The sequence below is a fragment of the Rousettus aegyptiacus genome, unplaced genomic scaffold (assembly GCF_014176215.1).
Source record: "Rousettus aegyptiacus isolate mRouAeg1 unplaced genomic scaffold, mRouAeg1.p scaffold_m13_p_10, whole genome shotgun sequence".
Classification (NCBI taxonomy): Eukaryota; Metazoa; Chordata; class Mammalia; order Chiroptera; family Pteropodidae; genus Rousettus; species Rousettus aegyptiacus.
This window is the reverse complement of record NW_023416285.1, coordinates 49,917,077-49,937,732: the sequence shown is the minus strand read 5'-3', so window position 1 is coordinate 49,937,732 and position 20,656 is coordinate 49,917,077. Positions and strand designations below refer to the sequence as shown.

The following is a 20,656-nucleotide window of genomic DNA, read 5'->3' as shown; positions in this document are numbered from 1 at the left end:
AGTCTCTTAATCAAACGAATGCAAATAAAAACCATCTATGGAGCTCAATATCATATAATATTTATTAATTTTAAAATACATACACACAGCAAGCCCACTTCCCCTACCAGTATTATATAAACATATTTCTTGTTAGTATGTGACTTAATCATAACTTTGTAAGGAAAGACTTGGTAACCTTAAACTGAAAAAAAAAAAAAAAGATTATTTTAGTTTAGTACCTATAGCCCCAATTTGCAAAATCTTCTTTTTCAAGTAGTTCTGCTGAAGTTCTAACCAACTTAGTGAACAATTTTTAGTACCTTAATCTAAAATTCACAAAATGTTTTAAAATACCAAAAGCAAATATAGAAATGAGAAGGTAACCCATCCTAGACCCTCAGACATTAAGGTAATATTTTCACACTGATCTTTAAACAAAAATAACATTGAAGTACCTGGGCAGCCATTTGGCTTCTAAGTATTGTCTTCTATGTTGTAGTGTCCATTGGCAACATTTTTCAAAGCAAAAATAAAATAATATTTTAATGTGAAGCCTATTAATGTCTATACACTAATCTTGTTCGGCATATTAGCCATATCAATCTAGTTCAACATCTGGTCAGAGGTTAAAGACAGAGCTTCAAAATCGAGATCAAATTTTAATTGAACCCCCTGTAGACTTCTACATTGCAGCCCCTTATTTTGCCTCCTCCTGAATGTCCTACTCTTTTGAGGCCCAAGTGCCTATGGTCAGAATTCCAATATTAAGCTCCACAGAGTAAGTAATAGAGAAAAGTGCTGGTTAAAGTCTCGGTCTAAGTTCTAGTCAATGCCTTTTAGGAAAAAAAAAAAATCATTAATTGGTTAATGCAAAAAAAAAAAAAAATTTCTATTCTCCTTAACAACCAACCATTCTCTAAAATGATAACTGCAGGGCATGACTGGAAACCCAGAAACCAAACCTCTAGAGTCAAATTGGTTTAACTCTGCCACCTAAAAGTTGTGGACCAGTACATTATAAAAGATGCGTGCAGTACGGGTAAATGATTTTGCAGCTAGGTTAAAAGGTATTGGGAAGGCTTAAGTATTTGAGGAAGCAAGAAGACAGGAACATCTCTGGGTTCTGTCTAATATCTCTGGAATATGAGATATTCTGTCTAGCATCACCTTCAAACTATCAGTGGATAGGAGTGAAGTCTGTAACAGTGGACATTCCCTCCCAAAGCCTCCTCAGCTGAGGAGTTCAACAGCAATTGGCCCAGAGAAGAGTAACCAGTCTTAGTTGGTAACGCTGCTTCCCATCTCTTAATTTTGTATGTATATCTCTCTTGTCAATGAGAAGTGCAGTATCTGACTCCAGGATATACCTAAGAAATTCTCCTTTACCACCCTTGTTCCAATCTCATTCCTGTACACAGGAACATTAGCACCAAAATCTTATGATGCAGAGGACTGGCTATCGAGTGCCAGCTGTACTAAGTCATTAGAAATAAAAAGTTGCTTTCTGAAATTTACATTAGTGTGGTTCTCTGAAGACCAGCACAGAGGCAGATTTTCATACACTGATCAAATATCTACAATAATCACAGAAACCAAGAAATACATCTATCCAGAGATAGCAGTTACATATCTCCTTAAAGTCTAGAAACAAGCAAGAATTTTAAATGTGTTTTTATAGTTAGATTAGGGGAAAGGAAACATTTTTCTCTTACTGATCCTAGGTTTTTCCATTTTTCTTCAATTGATCCTAGTTTTTAGCACCCACCTCCACCAAACACACTCCTAAATAAATGCACACATTTATACAGACAACACACAATGTTCAATGCATAACATGACCTTTTATAATGTTTCTCTCTTCCTCTTTTTACTCACTTTTAATCTTAGGTAACTTTAAATACACAATCTATTAGTAGTAAATATACACACATGTAACAAGAACCAAATCATTATTCTTTCATTGAGTATATCTTGAAATAGCATCAGTAGACTTGAAAGGTGATGGGTAACAGTTGGGAGGGGCACTTGTTCAATCTTCCTTTGAAATACTTGAAAGTCTTTGTCTTTCCTTCTGCTAGACCTTTCTCAGAAAATGCAGGCAGTTCAGAAGTAAATGATCAAAACAACGAATATCTCTTCTTAGGACATCAGCACTTTTGTTGCAAGAGGATGTCATCTCAAGCTAGTGCGGCATCTGAAAGCACAGGGCGATATGGGTCACCAACTATTGTACATAAAATCTTTCTAGAACTTGATTGCTATCTCACTTACTTTCTCACATTGCAGTATGAGACAACAGACCTACCCAATTCAGAACCAAAATGACACTCAGTGCTGGTGTTCCATTCGAGGTAAGTCAGCCTCCGAATCATCTGACAAGGGAGATCCTGGTACCTATAAATAAATAAATGAGCATTATAAGTTCTTAATAATTATAAAAGTCCCACTTTCCAAAAATCTCAATTCTTATTCAAATATCAGAAGTTTAAAATTAACTATTCTTGGCTCAAGTTGCTTATACAGAAGAGGATGAAATAAGGAGATATTATTCTTTGACCTCTTTGTTGTACATATGTGAAAAGACACTTAGGGTGTTCCAGGAGAGTCTAAACCCACTACAACCTCTCTCTCCTACTTATTACCAAGCAAACAAACAAATAAACAAACAAAACCTTTGGGGAAAAATAAAAAAAATTAAAAAAAGAACTGAGGATTAAGGAATGGAGTCAAAACTTGGAGATGCAACCCTTCATATGGAGGTTATTTTTTCAATCCTGTAGTTTTGCTCAAAAGTCTACCCTAGTCTCAGAGTGGTGAGGAAGTAGAGGAGGCTAAGAGTCTGAAAGAAAACACATCTTTATAGCCAGAGAAACCAGGAAAAGGGGTCCCTATAGGCCAAAAAGTATGGAGGGAATTCTGGAAGAAGGAGAACTAGAGAAGGAGACCCTCTAATTCTCTGTGTAGGCCCACAGAAATCTCAGTCCACCTCCTGAGGTATGCATTCCTGGATAGCTCCAAACCAGTATAGCAAAGGCTTAGCCAACTGAACTGAGATCTGAATCACTTGCACAAATCTCCAAGTAACTCCTGAACTACATAAGTGCAGGACGGATGCAAACTAGGTAACAAAGACTTAGAGAACTGAGATTTATATCACCTCTCACAGAAGTTAAGGCAGAATTTACAGTGTGAACCAAACTTGGGTGAATTCCTGCTAAAATAAAAATTTCAACATTCACAACAAGACTCAGAGGCTATACAATACAACATCACAATGTCCTAGATATAATCCCAAATTACTGGACATAAAAACATCCAGGAAAGTGTAATCAATTTTCAAAGGAAAAGGCAATCAACAGATATCAGTCCTGAGATGGCCCAGATGTTGGGACTTTATATATACAGTTACACACACACACACACACACACACACTTTAAAGCAGCCATTATAACTATGTGACAGGAGGTAAAGAAAAATGTATTTGAAATGAAGGGACAGGAATTCTTAGTAGAGAAGTAGAAATTCTAAAAAAGAACCGAGTGGATATTTTTTAAAATGCACATACCTGCAATTTTAAAACCCCACTGGATGGACTTAATAGCAGAATGGAATTGACAAAGTAAAGAGTCAAAAAAGTTTAAAACAGATCAATGGAAAATACCCAATCTTGGGGTGGTTCCATAGTGTAGTAGTTAGCACGTCTGCTTTACACACAGGAGGTCTGCACCCTGGGTGGAGCCACAGACCATACCCTGGGTGCGTCAGGCCCCGGGTACACCAGGCCCCCCGGGTACAACAGGCCCCCCAAGTATGCCAGGAGCACCAGGTTCTGGGTGCGCACTGTGAGCATGTAGGAGGAGACACCCCGCCTTCAGAGATCCAGTTCTTAAGGGGAGATGGCAACATCCACATCCATAGGTCAGGGATAGTAGTGGAGGGGAGGGTGTGGAATTAAGAAGGGGGGCGGGGAGAAAACACCCAATCTTAAGAATAGAGAGAAAAAAAGATTGAAGAGCATGGACAAAGTCTCAAGAACTTGTGATGGAATGCCAAAAGGTCTAACACATATATCACTGGAATCTCAGAAGGAGAAAAGATAGTGGCAGAAAAAAAATTTGAAGAAATAATGACCAAAAAACTTCCTCAATTTGGTAAAAGAGATAAATTTACTGATTCAAGAAGCTCAGGAACACCCTACCCCCCAAAAAAACTATGCCTAGAGACATATCATATTCAAACTAATGAACATAAAAGATAAAGATTAAATCTTGAAAACAGATAGAGAAAAGTGAAACATTACATTACATACAGGAGAATAACAATTTAAATACTTGAGAATTTTCCCCCAGAAATCATAGAGATCAGACAACAGAGAAATAACATCTTTATAGTCCTGGGAGGAAAACTTTTTAAGAACAACCTACCAACTCAAATTTATACCCAGTGACAATATATTTCAGGAATGAAGGCAAAATCAAGTCAAATGAAGAAAAACTGAAAGAGTTTGTCACCGTCAGACCTACTCTGCAAGAAAAGCTAAAGGAAGTTTTTCAGGCTGAAGGAAAGTAATGCCAGAAAATAAAACTGTAATCTTTAAGATAGAAGAACAGAAGCTACCATGGTATAGTGGCGTTTTCAATGTATGTAAATAAAATACATATGATAACTCTAATAAGTTCAGGTTAGGGGAAAGGGAAGTATGTTTGCAAGGTTTCTATATTTTACAAGTGGCATAATATTTATCTAAGTAAACTGTGAAAGATTAGTTATATACACTGTAAGCCTGAGAGTACTCACTTAAAAAATAATACAAAGAGATATCCTCCAAAGCCAACACTAAAAATATTTAAATACAAAAGAAGACTGGGAAGGGAATACAGAGGAACAAATAATAAAAAGGCAGAGCTAGATCTAAACATATCAATAATCTTATTAAATGTTCATGGCCTAAATATTTAGCGGAAGTTAGAATTCTAAAGATATCCTCCTAAGATTCTTATCCCTTGTTAGTCAACCAAACTAATTTAGCTACTGCTGCGAAGGAACTTTGCACATGGAATTAATGCTACTAATCAGCTAACCCTAAAATAGAGAGATTATCCTGGTGGGCCCAATGTCATCACATGCACCCTTAAAAGCAGAAGAATGAGTCAGAGAGACGAGGTAGAAGGGGAGGTAAGAGAAAGTCAAAGGGCAAAAAGGATGTAGTCGCTGTTGCTGGCTTTGAAGATACTAGAGCTAAGCTATGAGCCAAGGAACACGGGTGGCCTCTAGAAGCTGAAAACAGTCCCTGCATGTCAGCCAGAAAGCAATCTGTGTCTCACAACCATATGGAACTATATTCTACCAACAACCTGAATGAGCCTGGAAACAGATTTTTCCTAGAGCCTTCAGAAAGAAATGCAGCCCTGCTGAAATCTTGATTTTGGACTGTGAGACTCTTGAGGAAAGAATCAGCTGTGTCCAGGCTCCTGATCCATAGAAACTGAAATCATGAATGGGTATTGTTTTTAAGTTGGTAGTAATTTGTTAGCAGCAACAGAAAGCGAATACAATTCTGTCTATTCCAATTTGAATAATTGGAATAGACAGAATGAATGCAAAGAAAAGACCCTACTCACATTCACTTGGCAAAAGGAACACTTTAAATGTAAAAACCGGATAGGTTGAAAGCAAATGAAAAATAAAAAGATATACCATGGAAACAAATAAGTATAAGTAGGCTGGAGTGGTTATTTTAATCTTAGATGAAACAGGCTTCAAGGCACAGAGCATTACAAAAGATAAAGACAGATTTCATAATGACATCATGTATCAGGTAGACAAAACAATTATAAGGGTGTATGTACCTAATAATAGAGATTTAAAATAAATGAAGCAAAAATAAACAGATAAAAGAGATAAAGACAATTCCACAATCATAGTAAAAGATTTTGACAGCACTCTTTCAGTAACTGATAGAACTAAATAAACAAAAAGTCATTAAGAACATAGAAGATCTGAACAACACTGACAACTGCCTTAATCTAATTTCACATTTATAGAACACTACATCCAACAACTAAAGAAAATACATTATTTTTAAGGAAACAAGGTTCATTCACCAATACAGACCATATATACTGGGCCATAAAATACATCTTGATGAATCTAAAAAAAAAAATCATACAGAGTGTATTTTCTGACCACATGGAACTAAATTAGAAATCAATAATGATAAAGTATCTAGAGAAATCTCAACATTCTATTAAACACATTTCTGAATAATGCATGGGTTAAAGAAGAAATTAAAAGGGAAATAAAACGTTTGGACTGAATGATAATGAAACTACAACATCTCAAAATTTGTAGACAAAAGCTAAAACAGTATTTACAGGGAAAAATGTCTAGCTGTGTGCATAAGGTCATAACGTGTGTAAGTATGTAGAGGGTGGGGGAGTGAGACATGTATTATGCAACTCTTAACTTACAAAAAACTGTCTTACAGGTTGTCCCAGAAGGTACACAGTAGTGAAAAATTGTGTGTTATGTACAGAAACAAAATGTAGTTCAACGTATTGATGAACAGCACAAAGTGAGTGCAAGGCAAGTCTTAGCTCCTGCCAGAGCAATCCAGTCTCCTGTTGCTTCTCTTTCCATTCACATTGTCCACACACGAGCTCATGTCATACTGGTGTTAATTTATATTTTTTGCTACACTTGCTTTCTCCTTTATTGTATTTTAAATACAACTGAAAACTGAACAAGTAAATTGAAAGCAAATAACAGAATCAGTTATATTATAAAAAGATTAATTCAGAACAATAAAAATATTGAAGAAGTGTGAAGGCAGCCAAAGCCTTTCTTCCATTGCATGGAACTATATTTAATTATGTCAACCCTGAAAAGTGGTTTTGAACAATAGTGCACTCTCAAAGAGCAAATGAAAAATTCTGCACCTTTAAAATCCACATTAAGCTTAGAAGTATATAAATAATTTATTGAGACCTGTAGTTCTTAAATGTAAAGTTTGTGACAATGATTAATCTTCACACAACAGGAATTTGTTTAGTTTTGATTATGTTGGTACAGAAATTATTAGCAAAAGATAAAGCAAAGTAATAGCAGTCAACGAACCTTTTTCTCAGTGTCATTGGGTAACTACCTCTATAATTTGTTATCCTCGACAATATTACTCTCCTTGTTTGTAGAGCTCTACAAAATTATTTAAGAAGTAACAGTAGAAAAAAGCATCCACATAGATAAAAAAGCAACATGTAGTTGCTCTCTATGAAATGGAAATGAATGCTTAATGAGGATGGAGAATTCGATTCCAAAAAAAAGTTTCCAAGCATTAAGCAAAGGTGTGATAAGTGAAGTAAAGGGGAAGTACAATAATACATAGCTAAAGTTTGCACCAAGTTACAGTATGCTTAGGAGATTAAAGAGTTTGCCAATTTTCTTGATATAAATATGAGTGATATAACTGTTGTTGATATAAAAATAGCAGAAATGTAAATATTCTTAACAGTTATGAGAAATTACAAAACAAGATGACTAGGGAATAACAAATCTCTAACATGGATGGAGTGGATTGTCTTGGGATAAAGTGTCAAATAAGCAACATATTTTAAAAGAATAAAAACAGTTTCAGAGTCTCACTCTTTGGAAAATAGGTTATAACTTTGGGGTTAATGCAGTGAAATACTACATGCTACCCCAAACCTATAGTTATATAAAAGCTACTAGACTACACACACACACACGCACACACACTTTTAATTTTAAAAAAGCTGAGAAATGTTTATATAAGTATATATGTAATAAAAGTACTAAGTGCAAAAAAAACCATAAACAAAATTTAGCAAGCAAAATTTTACAGATCCTACATGTCCATCCTTAATAACAAAATTCTCCCTAAGATACATTACTAGGAAGTAGGAAGGAGATCCGAGTTCCACCCAACCTACAAAGTATTTCTGTACCTGATGTAACGCAACACTGGAGGCATGCAAGTCAATAGTAGCCAGAGAAGGAATTCGAGATTCTGAAAGATTTTTGTTCTCTTTCCTTATTAGCCTGGAATTTCGAGCTATATAAAAATAACCATAAACATAGTGAACAAATTAGACATTTTTGTTAGTTTTTCACATTCTATATCTGTCCTTCTATATGTACTTATTATACATAATTTTATAGATACATTTATGTACTTAAAGATGTAAAGTTACTATGGATTTTTAATATTCTGTTCATTTAACATACATTTTAAATAAAGTAAACAAAAGGGCTGAAAAAGTAAAACCATTATAAACATACCTATGCCTTCCAAGGCTCTTAGTTCAGGGAGATGATTATAGTTTAGTTCAGGCAAACGAACATCTATCTTTGAGTATTCTCTTCTTTTCTTATTTGCCTGATGCAGGCTCTTTTCACTAGTGACCTAATATCAAAATGGTTAACACAAATGAATTAGCTTTCAGGTAAGTTGGGCTTCCCCTTCTGTAACTACTATGTCCATATCCTAAAATTCATGGAACTGAAGGATAGACTACTACAAAATTTGAGAACATCAATAACATACAAAACAATTTCATCTATTTCAAATCTCTTCTTCAGTAAATTTTTTTAAAATTGCTAACGAGTGGATTATTTGGTTGCTATGAGTTTCTCCCTCTCCCTCTCTCAACAGTGTAAGTCCTGGCAAGCAGCGGAAGGTTAAAAGATGGGCATCGCTGTCTTGGTCCTTCTGGCCAGCAGGGTCAGGCTTTATGACACTTGCTGAGCTTTTCGGCATAATGCTACACTGGATTATGAAGAGCTACGAAGTGCTACTGTCCACCTTGATTTTGAGCAGTTCACCTTGTCATGTATATCACATTTTCTTGCTTGTTTTTTTGCTTTCCTAATATAGTGATGTTACTCATTTTTAAAATATTTGTCCTGTCATGCTCCTCGGAGTTAACACATGATACTATCTCTTAGGAACACAGTTGATCAAGTAAAGAATTATAACTTTGATTATTTTCTAAATATTTCTTAGTATTATTACTTCATAGTTGATAAACTCTGAAAAAAATAATAAAGTGAAGAATAGTATATCACTTCAATTCTGTACCTTTATTAATTTGACATTCTTCCAATCTGTTTCATTTGAGAATGACAGAAACTCTATATTCTATCCACATTTTCAAAACACATGATGCATAGAAAGATTATATGATTTATGCAAATAAAAGCTGCATATGTAAAATGAAATCATATATATGCATGTATATATACACTATATGTATATATAATGAAATACACACAGAGACATATGATGACAGTGTTAAGCCACTGAGGTTCCTTAATGGCTCAAGTTTAATATTCTGTGAATTATGCCACTCTGCCTTCCAGAAAGTCTTCAGAAGTCCTGAAGTGAGCTTTTGAGCTTATTTCTTTTTCTTTCTTTCTTTTTTTTCTTTTGAGTTTCTTTCTCTTGGATGTTTCCATTTATTCTTTTAATAGAATAAGTGCTAAGGCTCTAAGTTCAAATCAGCTACAAAATAAAATAAGTAGTTCAAAAAAACTATCTGCAAGTATAAAAAAATAATAAGATTATAAGTTCAAACTATTAGATTTACACATTCAAAGAATAAGTAAAATACATCAGAGATGTTAATAATAACATTAGGGCATGAAGCATGGGAGAAGAGTATTCCTTTTCAACTTAAAAGTTGAAGAAAGTTTAGGCTTAGCTCTGCCTCCATTAATTTTCATTAAAAAAAGATTCCAGTAGGTCTTCTCCCCACTCATCTTTACCTCCTTTCTTGATTGCCTGTTCCAAAGAAGGATAAACAGAAATAAGATCTAAAATCACCAGCCAGTGCTGTTTATGTAATGCCTGAAAGAAGGCTGATATCAATTCCAGCAAAACTGTATTGAGCCAGCTACTCTGAAAAGGCTTGCTGAGCAAAATAATCTTCCAAAGCAGACTAGGAATGTAAAACACAAAATATCCGCAAAGAAATCAAAAGGTAAGGTATATGGAAAAGGAGAGCACTATGGGTACAGAAATTGTAGACTAAGAAAAATTAAAAGAAAAACAAATACGATGTCCAAATCATGAGAGACGTGAAAAGGCAGCTATTTTTTTTTCAGTCTCAAGGGTAATGAAAGAGGTAGGGAAGGGAAATTTGTGAGTAAAAATGTTCTTCTGGGAATATATTCATACCTCCCTTTGCCTGGCAGAAGGATTCATTCACATTTTTAAAGCAGCTTCAATGTGCTAGATGCTGCTCTAAGATGTGGGGCAGAGCGGTGAGGAGAAGCACAAATCCTCCCCTTGGAAGCTTTCGTTGTAGTGGAAGAGATAGACAATATATAAATAAGAGGATACAGAGGCTGTCAGTAATATGCAATGGAAAAAAAATTAAGCAAGGAGAAGAGACAGAGTAATGGGAGACAAAATGAGTTATAATACTAGGGAAGACCTCGTAATGAGATTTCATGTAAGCCAAGGAGGAGAAAAAGCAAATTTCTTAGATTATCTGGGGAAAGAATTTCTAAAGCAGAGGAAATAGCAAGTGCAAAAGCCCAAATGTGGGAACATGTCTGGCCCTGTTCCAGGAATAACAAGGAAATCAGTGTGGTTGGAATAGATTGATCAAGAATGAGAGTAGCTGGAGGTGGGATAGAGAGATGGGAGAGTGAGTCATTTAGGAACTTACAGACCCTGTAAGGACTTCAGTCTTTACTCAGAGATGAGAAGCCAATGGAGAGTTTTGAGTAGAAGAGTGACAGTGATTTAACTTAACTTTAAAAAGAAACATCTTGGCAGCTATGTTGAGCATAATAACACTCCTCTGAACCTTCAGAAGACATGAACCTTGTACAAGCTTCAACCATTACAATCTGACACTATGTTTTAATTTGCTGATCCTCTACTAAATCGTGAGCTCCCTGAAGAGGAAGATTGATTTATTCATTTCCAGTATCCTATACCTAATAGATAATCAATAAATATTTCTTAAATGAAGAAACAGAATACTTTCACCACAAATCTGGTGTTAGTGAGATAAGACAATCTTCTCCTGTAAAAGAACTGATCGCCAAGCATAAGGTTGAAAAAATTTACTGTTACCTAAATTAAAACTGATGCCATTTTAATAACATCTTATATTTAAACTTCTAGACTTATAATACTTTATAAAACTTATTTAAACTTTAAGACTTTCGCATTTATGGTTATGGTAGGCTGGGAAGATACATGCATAATTAAGGTTTCATTTATGATGTCTCCAAATAAAATTCTCAGTTCTTCACTATCATATGTAATGTTAATCAAAGTCCAGAAACAACTAATGCTTGCTCTTCTACCACTGAAAACAGTTCACTTACTGATGTGGTCACATTAATATTATAAATGCCTGATGGAGAATGTTTATTTGGTTTAACAAATGGAATACAATACTTCTTGGTTTTCTCATCCACTCTGTAACAACAACAAGAAAAATTTAAGTTAGAACCAGCAGTAACTATTTTTCAAGCACAAAACTAAATGATAGCACCAAATGACATGCAGTTTAATCAGAATTTAATTTCTATTCTTAAATATACTATGCACATAGATCTGGTAAAACATTGTCCTTTACTACTATACTCATGCCTTCCACCCAGTCCCCAACTCCAACCAAATAAATTACTTTCCTTTCAGCAAAATTCTCAAAAGAAGCTTCTTTGTACCACTAAATGCCCATAGCCATACCATGCAACAACAGACCTTCAAAACCAATGATCTCTTTTATTATGACAACTTCCTTTCATGTTATTAGACTAAATAGCTGTAGATTCATTCTCTTCATCTTAAACAAGACTACTCTACTTTCTTAGAACTCAGGCTAAATTTTTTGACCAGATGCTAACAATTTTTAACACATAGGCCAAAAAGCCTTTTGAAACAGCAACCTGACAAGAATGAATAGCATCCAGAAGCCTGAGAGTAACACAATAGGGCTAAATTGACAATCACTTAAAATTTGCAAATATATCTTTAAACAATGTTTTGTTCTTATCTTCCAAATTCATACCTGTAACTCTGAACTCCTGTGATAGTCCCCATTCCAGAACTAATATTGGAAGCTACTGCAGAAAGATTGTGTGTAAGTGGGGGAATTGCCATGCCTGGATTCTTTGTGTGGTCTATGCTGCCATCGCTGCAATCTCTGAGGCTCGATGAAGGCACTGTTTTGATGTGGCTTGTCCCGTTGTCATGGAGACAGCTGGCATTTGAAGTTCGACTGATTTTTTCAACTTTTTCTCCATCGATTTTTGATCCTTTTATTTTAAATACTTTAGAATCCTTAATTTTGGGATCAGCATTGGTATCCTGACCATTAATAAAAATGTTAATAACATTAATGATCTGAGGAGAATGAATCGCCTCTTCCTATAAAGTAATTGTCAGCTACAACAATGCCAGAGATATCTTTTTGTACCTCTGTTCTTTTTCACTCTACTATGGAATTAAAATTAAATCTGAGATTCTTAGTCAGATATTTCCTTTGAATGGAAATGCAATTCACATTAGCTCTGATATATATCAAATTTGTATGATTTATACATATATCAAATTATACATATTGCAGTGGGAAGAAACATGGAAAAGGAATCAAGCATGCCCACTTTTGTTCTTATATATTTAGAGCCAGGAAACACAAAAGTGAGAAGCTGCTTCCTTTGGTTCACTTGAGAAAATGGGAACAGATTCTGAATAAATTAAATACACAAATCTCAATTTTAAAATGCTTTACTTTATATAAAATTCTAAAAATGATAGTTTTCTCTAGTATCATTTAAGGGAAAAAATGGTGTACGCATGTGTTTGTGTCCATATATTGGTATGTGGGTATGCACGTGCATGTCTAAATGTTCTTGAATGTATGTGATTTCCTGACAAGCTCTACTGTATAGTAGACACTCAATACATGATATGTGAAGATTTTTAAAATAGGTAATATCTCTAAAGAAGATACATTTTTACAATGAAGCTAAAAGTGAATTTGTTCACCACTCAGAAATATTTTAATATTCATTTTTTTCCTCCAAAAACTTATGGATATATTAAATTTAAATTTTAACACACTTATTAGAATATGGACATTTACCTGTACCACAAGTGTTTTTCTCTCCTCACTTAAGGAGTCATCTTTTTCTTTTTCCTTCTTTCTGTTTTGGGATTTTTTAGATAAAGAGATATTTCTGGCATCTTTCTGTACTTTTAACTGTAATTCCTGAGAAAATCTACATAAAAATACATTTGTCAATAAAATAAAACTGTATGAGACAGATAAATCTAGGAAAAATATTGGTTTTCAAGATTTTTTAAAATTGAGTATTAAACTAGACTGCATTCATTAAAATGAGAAAAATTATGACCTAGATTAGCAGTTCTCAAAAGGCAGTCTGCAGACCCCCAGGAATCCCCGAGAACCTTTCAGGAGATTCACAGGGTCAAAGTTATTCTTATCCTAATAAGAAGATGACTTCTTTTTTCATTGTGCTAGTATTTGCACTGATGATCTAAAAGCAATGGTGGGTAAAACTGTGGGCATCTTACCAACAACCGAAGCAGTGGCACCAAACTGTACTAGCAGCTATTGTATTCTTCATACCCACACATTCTCAGGTTAAAAAAAAAGGGGGGGGGATGGTAGTTTTGTTTAGGGATGAACTCAAAGCAGTAAAAAGCATTAATTTTATTAAATATAAACTCTTGAACACGTCTTTTTTTCATATTCGGTGTGACAAAATTGAAATATGCAAAAGCACCTCTGCTGCAAACCAAAGGGAAACACTTGTCTTAAGAAAAACACCTGATTGAGATACAAACTTAAACTAGCCACTTTTTTCATGGAATATTTTTACTTGAAAGAAAGACTGATAGAAAAACTATGGTTATTCAGACTTGGGGTATTTGGCAGACATTTTCTTTTTAAAAAATGAACAAAGGCACTTGTTATTTCAAGGAAAACGATTGATAATATTTGTGTCAACTATTAAATTCAAATTTTTATGCAAAAACAGAATTCTTTTAAACTTGTATCCACTACTCAGAGCTTAGCAGATTCCCAAAACTTAAAGACTTTTTCAATGAGAATGTGACTTTTTGATGTTATATAATGAAATATATTAATATTTTAAAGATCTGCATAACTTAGCAAAACAATTTTTTCCAAATGACCAATGTATGATGTTATGAAAGTATAAATTGGTAAAAGATCTATTCAAACTATGAGACAGAGAAATGGATTTTAATGTAAAAGGGTAAACAAGTTCATTGATATGGTTTCAGAGTCTATGATGCAAATAAACTTTAAGAAACTACCAATGTCGAGTTTTAGTAGAGTTTCAAAGTTTTGGGGATTGAATCAAAGAAGAATGCCCACAATTCCATAAAAGGGCTATTAAAATCCTCTTTCATTTTCCAACAACATATTTTTGGTAGGCCAGGGTTTCTTCATATATTTCAACCAAAACAACATAAAACCACTAATTGAATACAGAAGCAAATATGAGAATCCAGGTATCTTTTACTAAGGTAGATAGTAAACAGATTTGCAAAAATATAAAGCAATGGCATTGCCTCTCATCTCTCTGTCTTTTGTTTTGACAGCTGCCCTGTTTGGCAACAACAGAAGATGACACTTTTGCAAATGCATCAGTATCCAAGATGACAGTATCATACCACTAGTAGAAACATAGAGATCAATGACCTGAGTGGTCGATGTTGCCACAGGAAGACAGAAAGAAAGGCATGAAGTGCCTGCTTCATGAAAACCAAGAGCCCTGATTTAGTGAATGCAGAGGACCACTCCTGTGAATTCTGTTATTGGGAAATATTTTGAGATCATGTAAAAGTAGCTAGGTTGAGAAATAAGAGAAATACTGTTTGTTACTCTTATAGAGGCTTTATTTTAACTCTAGCTTGGTGTGAAATGGAAAACATGAGTCAGTACTATACCTCTCAGCAAATCCATCCATATGAAAGAAATCATGGTGCAAGAGCTCAGCACAGAAGGGTCTTTTGTCTGGATCAATATGTAAGCATTTCTGAAAAACCAAAGAATACATACAACTTATATATATATTTTTAATTGTCTATGTTTAAATTTCTAAATATAGAAAATACCTCTTCATAGTCTATGAATTTAAGACATTTATAATAAATGATAAAAAATAAAGTGTAAATCTAGACAATGACCGCCAATGATTGCCAATATTACAAAAAGAAAGACCACCAGATATTCAGTATCTCTAGATGGAAATATACAAACTCTTATGAAGTAGTACTGCCAAAAAAATCAACCTGATTCTAATCAAGCTCTAGCTCCACAATGAACTGGTAAGAAATACAGGACACAGAAGAACATATTAAACTATACTATGTGGGAAATTCTAAGGGATGAACAACTTACTTTCTTCAACAAACAAATGGCATGGTCTAAACAAACAAACAAACAAAAACAGAGATGAATAAGAACTTATAAATTGAGAATCTTAAAAGACATATGGACCAATTGCTTGACATGCAGACTTCATGTGAATCCTAATTCAAACTATAAAAAAAGAAATTACGAGAAAATCAATGAAAGTTTGAGCATTGGTTAGATGTTGTATGATATTAAAGAATTATTGTAAATTTTTAAAATTTAAAGCCTTTAAGAATGGAAGAGAAAGAATCTGTGCTTGTTATTGTGCTAGAATCTTTACATAGATGATGCTGTTATAATGCAGGTCTTATTCTGATTAATTAGAACCATTCAATGCCAGTAAAAAAAAGAGAGAGAGAAAGAGACTCAATGAGTAGCTTTAAATGAACAGAAAAAGTTCTACAGATAATTAAGGTCTCTTTATAAATGAAAAAATATAATATCTGTGATTCAGTTAAAAATATTCCTCCCCAAAAGTTGAATAAGATGTAGATAGTTGAACGAAGATTGTCAAAAGGTTGTTAATTGTTGAAGCTAGATGACAAGTATGTGAGGGTTCATTACACTGCTACTCTTTCTACCTTTTTTTCTATGTTAGAAATTTCTATAAGAAAATATTTTGAAAGTTATATGAGTCTACTATAAGGGACATAAGTTTGGCAATAATTTTATTATTATTCCCTTTAAATATTATATAGACAGATAATAAAGCTGGCCTCAATAAAAAATATTTGCATCTGTTAGATTATGTAGAAAAGTAGAAATGTACTCTTCTAAGAACTTAATATAATTAGTTATAAGATTACTAAAATTTTTTGAGTTAAATAACTGAAAAAACAAAAAAAATATCTTGGGTAAATGTTATGTGCTCCTGGTGTCTTAGAGATACTACTAATAAGAATTTTTTTGAGCTAATATATAATTCCAATGTCTACTTTTAGAGATAATTTGATCCATTGAGAACCTCTCTAATATCTTCCTCAATCAAATACAAGGCAAAGGTGATGACCATTTGTAAATTATCTTCAGCAAATCCAGTGGCTAAGCAAAAGCCCCTTTAACAATACATCACAGGTCATGATCCTATGCCCTATGCTTTATTTCCCTATTTGTGTAACCTTTTTATTTTCTTATCCTGCTTCTCTTTTCCAATTAAACAAGTCTTGCATTTTAAACATTAAAAACATATTATGAGAATGTTTTCACGCTTAAAACATGCTCAATAACGCTAAATGGTTTCTTAAGTGAAAATTTCAGGGCTTTATCTCTGAAGTCCTCCCTCCCACACATATACAAAATTATTTAAAATCTTTCTTAATGTAGAAAAATTAAAATAATTAAATAAAAATAAAAATAAAAATTATTGACCTGAAAGATCAACTAAACAAGAAAAAAAAGAAGAGAAAGCCCAGTCTCTGTATTACAAATTCCCTTTCAGAAAGCGAAAGAAGTACGAATGATTACTTTTGTTAAATCTATCACAACTTCAGAGAGTTTGGGATAGCGTCTTTCAAGAGGTTCCATTTCCTTGATTTCGGGCAACCTTACTCCAGCAAATGCAGGATTTTTATAAAACAGTTCCTGATGCCTTGGAATTAGATTACCTGGACATAAAAAAAAACACACACACATCTCTGTCATTATACATCATAATTGATAGGTAATGTGGAGTAGAGCAAAGAGTGGGATACAACTTACAGAGCTGGGGCTCTCTCAGCAGGCAAAATCCACCAGATACAGTACTCTTACTGTGGTGGCACCTGGCAGTCTTTATAGTGGTTTTGACAAAGGCAGCTCAAGAAATTAACGTTCTTATCTCAACACGCTCATTTAGAAAAGTTCACACGCCAGTATACACAGAACAGAAGACATGAGGGAGTACAGGAAAAGGAGAGGTAAAGAACATTTTATGATTTTTTAAAAATATATGTACCAGCTCTACATTTCTAACAACAAAACATAAACGTGCTGACCAAAGCAATGAAAATAGTAATAGCCATGTGGTCAGAATCTAAGTAGATAAATCAGTTCTACCATTTAAGAATTTAATTTTTGGTCAACCTATGTCTAAGGTCTGATTTGAGCACCTTTAACTTTATTCTCAACCTTAATACTTAATGGAGTATAAAATATGTAAGAAAATTCTACTGTAAGAAACTGTTATATTGTTTATTAAATTTCTAACCTGGAAACTTAAAATCCAATAGTTAAATAAACCCCTAGTATCTTACCATTGTTTCCATTTTTCAAGCTCCATCTCCCAACATGACATTGGTATTTCAATAAATATAAGAAGACTTTGATAGTCTAGCTTTGAAATACTTCCATCCAAAGCACTAACAACAAAAGTCATATCTCCAGCAAAATTAAAACTACCTTGGAAGTCTCTGTCTCTCAAACTAAAGGTGAGCATAAGGGAATAGTCATACTATACCAAAAGCTTGTTGACCTAAGGGTAATAAGTGATCATTTGCATCATCTCTACATGTGATTTATTAAATGCAAAAGTGCAGGGAAAAATGTGTAACCTTTGATCATTTTTTTTAGGGGGAAGTGGAGCGGTAGTGGGGTAAGGGCATAATTAATACCACATGTCACATAGACCAAAGCCAGAATGAGAATGAACAAATATATATCTGAAGTTTTCCTATTTACTCCCTACTTTGTGAAATCAATACACATAAAAAACATATGGGGAAAAAACTCTAAAATTTAAAATGCAGGTATATAATTACCTAAACACATCATAATATGATATAGTTGATCAATATCAGAATCTCCAGGAAAGAGGGGTTCCCCCATGAGCATTTCAGTTACCAGACAGCCGATGGCCCACACATCAACAGCCCTAAAAGAAAAGCAATGTGGTGTAAAATCTGGCGTGTAATATGTTTACCGTGACTGAATCTGTTCTGCATATTACTATTTAGTATTCTAGGTATTAAGAATAGTAGTAATGAGCCTTAAATTATCCATAAAAATATATTCCTTTATAAACTTAAAGTACTAAATCCCAATTTTACCTAAGTCAGATTTCCAGAAATTTCAGTCATGTGACATAGAGGGAAAAGGCTTCTAAAAAGTCAAGACAGTTATTATGTGTACTTTATTCTGAAAATAAACCTTTTGGGTTTCCATTCGGAGCCTATTCATCTTTCGTTTACACATAATTCTAACCAGGTTGATCAGTCTATTTAACCAGACACTGAAAACTGCAGAAGGAGGGTGTCACTGGGACAACACATACATAACAAAGGGGAGAACTGAAAATTAACAGGGAAAAAACAGAAAAACTACTTTAATAATAAGTCACAGATCTTAAGAAATATGCCGGCATCATTAGCATGGGGACAACTACCTTGAAATTGCTAAAGATCACAGCTGAATTATAAAATGTTACAAAAGTTATGGTATGGCCGTAAAATGAGAACTCTGAGTAATCAAGAAAATATTAAATGACGTGTACTCTGAAAACAGAGAATGTGTAGAAAATAGTTTAGAAAGATTTCTATAAAAGCAGTAAAAGTGACAATCCCTTCTTCTTTTAAGAATTCATTTAGGAAGACAATTTGTGTTTTAAAACATTTCATTCAATTATTTCTACTCCCCTTGCCCACTCCACTTCATCTCATTCCAACAGTATCAGACTTATCCAATAAATGTTATCTCTCTTTATAAGTTAAAAATAGCATATCTACTTCCAACCCTCTGTAAAAAACAGACAACTTGCTCAGCTTGATTTCCCTACCTTTAAAATAAGTATACTCACCTCGACTTATTTCACAAGAATGATCAAAGGGAAAGCACCAAAAATTATGAATCATTTTGCAAAGTTCCCTAAACTCAAAATTCCCTTTCAGTGTTAGGAGAATCTTTTATTATATCAGAAACATATTAAATCCACTCCCCTCCCCCCACCACACACACTTTGTAATGACTTACTTGCCATATTTGACATCACCAACTAATAGTTCTGGAGCTCTGTACCACCGGGTTGCCACATAATCAGTATAAACCTCCCCAGGAGCCGCCAGTGTCCGTGCAAATCCAAAATCACATAACTTCACAACACCAGACTGGGATACTAATATATTTTCTGGCTTGATATCTCTGTGTATAATCTACAAAAAAAAAAAAAAAAAAAACAAACAAACAAACAAACAAACAAACAAACAACAACAACAAAAAAACAAAGTATGACATACACTGGCACTTCAAGTCAAGCAAATTAGTTATTTTTTGAGCACCTGCCATGTGCAGGGCTCTGTTTTTGTACTTTTAATGAATACAGATAAAAGCACATAAAATTGCCCCTGGCTTTAAAGGATCTGAAACCTAGCAAGGAAAGAAATAACATTTATGCTTGAAATTTTACTTAAACAATCAAAGATATTGGATGAAATATATCAATTATTCTGTTCATAACTACTCTCAAGACTAAGAGAGTAAAGCTATCATTGAAGATTGGATAGTCAAGGAAAATTTTAATGAAAGGTGTAAGATTGCCTTCAATACTAAGTATGACCGGATAAATATAGAAATGAAAGGGCAATCCAAGTGAAGGTAACAAGGAGAGTAAGAGTGAAGATGGAAATGGATAAGGAGACTCTGGGGAAATGATATTTCTGGAGTAGAGGTTATGTGCTAAGAAGGAAGGATGCCTCAACTGCCAGCCTGAGAAGTCTGAGCTCGTGTCAAGGCCATGGGAAACCATGGAAGTGGCATGACTAATACAATATTTAAAGAAGATGTTGGCCATAAATAAGCTAAATCAGAGAGAGGAACTAGAGGCAGGGAGAAGAGCAGAGGGACAACTATGAGATAACAAGGGCCTAAATTAGGCTGACGCTCAAAGCGATGGAAAGGAATATATATATATATAGTTCAGAAATATTTTAAATCAAGAAATCAACAGAATTTAGGAAGTAATCTCAGATATTTAATTTAAAGGTGGGAATCTATAAGAATGATGGTTTCATGATCAAAAATGGAAAAGTTTAGAAAAGTGAGTTCGATTGAATAATCAGTAGTTTAGTTTTAGGCAAAGGGGCTTTTAGGTAGATTGCTGAGTACCCAAGTGGAGGCATTATTCAAGTAGTCAGGAATGTAAAGAGTGTAAGCAAGGTCAGTGGTTAAGATTTCTAAAGGAAAAACTATGAATTCTGGGAAGAGATACTAAAAATTCTATAGCTAGTCAAAAAAATTATTATACCTAATTCTC

At 34.0% G+C, this 20,656-nt stretch overlaps 1 protein-coding gene across 6 annotated transcripts in view; it reads right to left on the bottom strand.

The window, feature by feature from the left end:
• Window positions 1–36: 36 nt before the first annotated feature.
• The window catches only part of CDKL2 (cyclin dependent kinase like 2), a 36,437-nt gene continuing 15,817 nt past the window's right edge, over window positions 37–20,656 (bottom strand). For 2 of the 6 annotated variants that reach the window (XM_036227838.1, XM_036227839.1), the window contains exons 5-13: window positions 19,378–19,556; window positions 18,171–18,283; window positions 16,900–17,039; window positions 14,967–15,055; window positions 13,111–13,246; window positions 12,034–12,332; window positions 11,345–11,438; window positions 8,282–8,405; window positions 2,383–8,054 (exon numbers count right to left, since the gene is read on the bottom strand). In XM_036227838.1, coding sequence (XP_036083731.1) covers window positions 7,795–8,054; window positions 8,282–8,405; window positions 11,345–11,438; window positions 12,034–12,332; window positions 13,111–13,246; window positions 14,967–15,055; window positions 16,900–17,039; window positions 18,171–18,283; window positions 19,378–19,556 — 1,434 coding nt within the window. In that variant the 3' untranslated portion in view covers window positions 2,383–7,794. The other 4 variants (XM_036227841.1, XR_004953102.1, XR_004953101.1 and 1 more) reach the window with 4 other exon arrangements.